Here is a 5,000-nt window from a genome sequence, read left to right as displayed (position 1 = left end):
TTTCAGCTGCAGTTCCAGAAGCTTCGTCGCCTCCAGAGAATGAACTTCCTGTTTCTGAGGAGTCCTTCTGCCCCCCCCCTCAAAAAGAGGGAGGTCCTCCCCCCCCTCCACTGCTGAGAACAGCTGACACACACACACACACACACACAACAAAAAAGTGAAAAAAACGACAATCAACAAAAGTGAAAAAAGTTATTTTACATACTTTATAGATCATTTTCAGATATTTAATCTTTTGAGGATTTCTTTAGGATTTGTTTCACAGATTTTTCCAAACTGTTTATTTTCTTATTGAACTATTTTTTTCGAATACATTTAAGATTTTTAACTTGTTATTTTTTATGAAGTTTTTCAAATATTGTAAGAATAACTTTTTGGATATTTTACTCAACATTTTTGGGGCAGCAGGACTTCGAGTCGTGGACTTCGAGTCGTGGACTTCGAGTCCTGAACCTCGAGTCGTGGACTTCGAGTCCTGAACCTCGAGTCGTGGACTTCGAGTCGTGGACTTCGAGTCGTGGACTTCGAGTCCTGAACCTCGAGTCGTGGACTTCGAGTCGTGGACTTCGAGTCCTGAACCTCGAGTCGTGGCTGAACCTGTCTCTGCGGTCCTGCCTGACTCTCATCATGCTGCTTCCCTGATGCCTCCCACTGGATTGTGGACAGAGGGATTCATCTTCTCATTACAGACGCACGCATCTACCGACGCTGTAAATGTATTATCTCTTGGATTCACACACGGCACCTATTGACCCCTCCTCTGTTGCTCTCCCTGAGGATTCTCCATGTTCCCTTTAAACTGTGGGTTTCTCTGGAAGTGTTTCCTTGTGCGATGTGAGGGTCTGAGGACAGAGGGTCTAAGGACAGAGGGTCTGAGGACTGAGGGTCCGAGGACAGAGGGTCTGAGGACTGAGGGTCAGAGGACAGAGGGTCTGAGGACTGAGGGTCCGAGGACAGAGGGTCTGAGGACAGAGGGTCTGAGGACAGAGGGTCTAAGGACAGAGGGTCTAAGGACAGAGGGTCTGAGGACAGAGGATCTAAGGACAGAGGGTCTGAGGACAGAGGGTCAGAGGACAGAGGGACAGAGGGTCTGAGGACAGAGGGTCTGAGGACAGAGGGTCTAAGGACAGAGGGTCTAAGGACAGAGGGTCTGAGGACAGAGGGTCTGAGGACAGAGGATCTAAGGACAGAGGGTCTGAGGACAGAGGGTCTAAGGACACAGGGTCTGAGGACAGAGGGTCTGAGGACAGAGGATCTAAGGACAGAGGGTCTGAGGACAGAGGGTCTAAGGACACAGGGTCTAAGGACAGAGGGTCTAAGGACAGAGGGTCTGAGGACAGAGGGTCTGAGGACAGAGGATCTAAGGACAGAGGGTCTGAGGACAGAGGGTCTGAGGACAGAGGGTCTGAGGACAGAGGATCTAAGGACAGAGGGTCTGAGGACAGAGGGTCTGAGGACAGAGGCTCTGAGGACAGAGGATCTAAGGACAGAGGGTCTGAGGACAGAGGGTCTGAGGACAGAGGGTCTGAGGACAGTGGGTGTCTTATTGATATTCTTTACAGACTGTGAAGTCCACTGAGACACATGTAACATTTGTGATATTGGGCTATATGAATAAACATTGATTGATCGAAAAGACTCTGAGGCCGATTCAAAGGGCCCCCGGGCCGTAGTTTGGCCCCCGGGCCGTAGTTTGGCCCCCGGGCCGTAGTTTGGGCACACCTGAGGTAGAGGAGCGTCGCATTTAGCATTGGCAGCATTTCACAGGTGTGTTTTTGTCTCAGGTGTGTTCAGGTACCTCGTGATTGGAGTAGAGGCGGACGCCCTCCATCTGGTGGAAGACGGGATAATGCGAGGAGTCGATTTCGTCTCGTCTGTAAACGTCTCCGGCCAACAGGAAGGCGTCGAGACCGGAGAGCACCAGCTCCCTCTGGTGGGCGGAGGTGTGAGCGCGCAGCATCCTGCTCCTGGAAGACGAGGAGTTCATTCACCAATTCATGTCACATTCAGCCTCCAGACAGGTGCATTGTGGGTGTTTGGACTCACCTGTTCAGATAGTAGTTGTCCCCTTTTTTTCTGCTCGGGTGGGTGGGCGGGATCAGCAAGCTGTCAATCAAATCAGAGGCAATATTAACTCCATGAAATTTAAATACCTATAAATAGATATATAATAAAAAGCTGTCCTGATTGAATCTACCTGTCGAAGTTCTGCTCCACGCTCACAACGGGGCTCAGATTATCATGAACTGAAAACAGAGGGTTTCCCCCCCGACCCATGTACGCACTGAGGAAGAGGAGAAGAAGAAGATTTTATTAAATTATGAACAACAACAACAACAACAACAACAACAACAACAACAACAACAACAACCCAGAGGGACAGAAACAACACCTGAAAACACTCTACTGGCTGCAGTTTCTCCATTCTCTTAAAGACCCTGTGAAGTGTGCACCTGTGCATGATCTGTTATGCTAATACGTATAGTAATGACCCAAATTGTCCATTGGAACCCATATCAAAAAATGTTGGAATAGCAACAAATTTGACGAGTTTTGAATTTTCCGGGGAAATCTGCAGTCGACCTTCGCCTTCGTGGGCGTGGCTTGCGATCTACTGCGTGACGTCACAAGATGGACGCCGCCGCACTGTTTACATTCACCACTGTTCGTTTTTTCTCTTTTTCAAAGTCGAATTTCTCAACGTTTTTGAGCGAGTATTTTCCTGGAAAGTGTGTCGGAGTCGACTGGAAGTGATTTCCAATCGAGAAAACCTGACAATGGAGGCGACAGTGAAGAAAGAGGGATGAAAAACACAGAGGAAACGATGCATTGCCGCTGGCTGCAGTAATGTCAAGTCTGCCGAAGTGGCGATGTTTCTGTTCCCAAAAGATGAAGGTGAGCCTGGCTGGTGTCATTGTTTCGTAGATTCTTTGATTGATCATGATAAATAAAGGCCACTGGTCGATTCGAGAGAGAGAGAAAGAGAGACTGAGAGAGTTACAGGGTTGTTGTTAGCATCTGGTGCTAGCTCGGAGCTAACGGAGATTAGCTGTTTCAACAATAAGGAGAGGGAGAGTGCTCTCCTGTGGGACTGAGAGAGATAACGTCAGCTCAGGGAGGTAAACTGTAGCCTAAGTTATCTCAGTGGGTTTGGTCATCTATGTAAACAAATATTTCCATCTATGTAATATTAGTTGTATAAAATAGGTTAAGAAATCCTTCCAATGTTTTTTGATTATTGAAATATATGTTTCATATGAGTGTTGAGAGCTGTATCCATAAATCTCTTAATGTTGCCCTCAAAGTGCACCAGATTGATCACTTTCCTCATCTATCCGAAAAGCTGTCCAAATCAATCATTTCTCTCACACTAGTATCACTTTCCAGAGTCTCCGCCATGTTTACAATCACAACTGGGTCCATCTTGTGACGTCACAGCCACTATCGTCTGCAACTTCCGTTAGGCTCAGACGGCAAAATTAATAATTCATTAATTCATTAATTACGAATTATTAAAAATTATTTTAGCCATGAACAGGCACAATGATATGTAAGGAATGAAACTGCCATTTCATTTTGGTGCAAAAACATGCACTTCACTGGGCCTTTAAATATCAACAGTTGACATTTCTACATATTCAATTAATGAATTGATATCAATTATAGCCGTTTCAATTAGTGATACTTATTGATGTAATTAACCCTTTAATGGTTTCAGGATCCTGGAGGATGCAGTCATGTGACAGGCTGTGTCCAGAGGCCTGTGCTACGAAGCTGGTTCAACCTAACCTGGATATGTTTGAGTTAGCCGGTTGGCCTAATCCAAAACATACGCGCTCTCACTTAGCGGTCCTACGACGCTGGTTATCAAGTGGATCGCTCAGGCCAGCCGTGTCCTATAGTAGGCTATCTAGTTAGGTGCGTTCACATGAAGGGGTGGTATCTGGAGCATTCGACCAATCACAAACATGGAGAAGCGTACTGACAGCGCAGCGTCATACTTCCTGAATGAAAAGTCAACTTTAATATTAGACATATGAAGAAGTTAAACTTTAAACATCCATGACTGAAACACTTGATCCAGGATCAAAGCCACATAGCTGCACCTGCAAGGTGAATCCAGCTGGTAACAGAACAAGTGTTTGAATGCGTACATGAACAGGTTTATGATATCACTGCCCCGTCTAAGACACCATCTGACTTTCATTACATTTGACTCGAGTGTTTCCTCAACTTAATGTGTTGCTTCAAATAATCCTTCTGCATCCAGTATGTGACACTGTGAGTGTTGCACGGCCAGATACGGCTCAGCTGACTCAGATAAGGAGATGATACATTATGATGTGATATGCCGCGGACTGTACTTCATGTTACTCTGATCCGGTTACTTATGTTGTGGCAGATATTTAAGTAAGCTTTCTTAACGCTAATGTTCTAATAGTCAGATTGCTCTGAAGATGGGAGGTGATATTCTATTAATGTTCACGTTCACACAGTCGGTGATTTCTGCCGGCCGTCTTTCTGCAACGGCAGCTTTTCTGTATTTCCTTTCTCCTGTAATATGACTTGATCGCTTTAAGCTCCGCACACTGAGCTCTGATTGGTCAGCAGGCAGTGCTTTCACTGAGTTGAGCTCTTAGCCTGCAACCTAACCTGCTCCGGGGCAGGTTAGCCGCTCAGCATCAGTTACCATGGAGATCTAGCCCGCTAAAAAGAGAACCAGCTTCGTAGGACCGGAAACCCGGAGTTTCCCTGAAGTTAGCCGCTAAGAGAACATCCTGCTTCGTAGTATACCCCCCAGGTGGAAATGAGTAATATGGGTATAATTATGGGTGCAATACCTGTAGAAGTGTGATTTGATTGGACCGTACCTGTAGAAGTGTGATTTGATTGGACCGTACCTGTAGAAGTGTGATTTGATTGGACCGTACCTGTAGAAGTGTGATTTGATTGGACCGTACCTGTAGAAGTGTGATTTGATTCGCTCCTTGATCAGCCAC

At 46.1% G+C, this 5,000-nt stretch overlaps 1 protein-coding gene across 4 annotated transcripts in view; it reads right to left on the bottom strand.

The window, feature by feature from the left end:
* fars2 (phenylalanyl-tRNA synthetase 2, mitochondrial) overlaps positions 1 to 5,000 on the bottom strand; it is a gene marked incomplete at its 3' end in the record, with an annotated part of 66,460 nt that overhangs the window by 54,317 nt on the left and 7,143 nt on the right. For all 4 annotated transcript variants that reach the window (XM_079662115.1, XM_079662117.1, XM_079662118.1 and 1 more), the window contains exons 3-7: positions 4,962 to 5,000; positions 2,198 to 2,284; positions 2,047 to 2,106; positions 1,799 to 1,967; positions 1 to 123 (exon numbers count right to left, since the gene is read on the bottom strand). The exon at positions 1 to 123 is cut by the window's left edge and continues 40 nt beyond it; the exon at positions 4,962 to 5,000 is cut by the window's right edge and continues 251 nt beyond it. In XM_079662115.1, coding sequence (XP_079518241.1) covers positions 1 to 123; positions 1,799 to 1,967; positions 2,047 to 2,106; positions 2,198 to 2,284; positions 4,962 to 5,000 — 478 coding nt within the window. The remainder of the gene's footprint in view (positions 124 to 1,798; positions 1,968 to 2,046; positions 2,107 to 2,197; positions 2,285 to 4,961) is intronic.

Source organism: Notothenia rossii (assembly GCF_949606895.1).
Source record: "Notothenia rossii genome assembly, chromosome: 12".
Classification (NCBI taxonomy): domain Eukaryota; kingdom Metazoa; phylum Chordata; class Actinopteri; order Perciformes; family Nototheniidae; genus Notothenia; species Notothenia rossii.
Note: the sequence above shows the minus strand (reverse complement) of the source record. Positions and strands in the feature narration are given on the sequence as shown.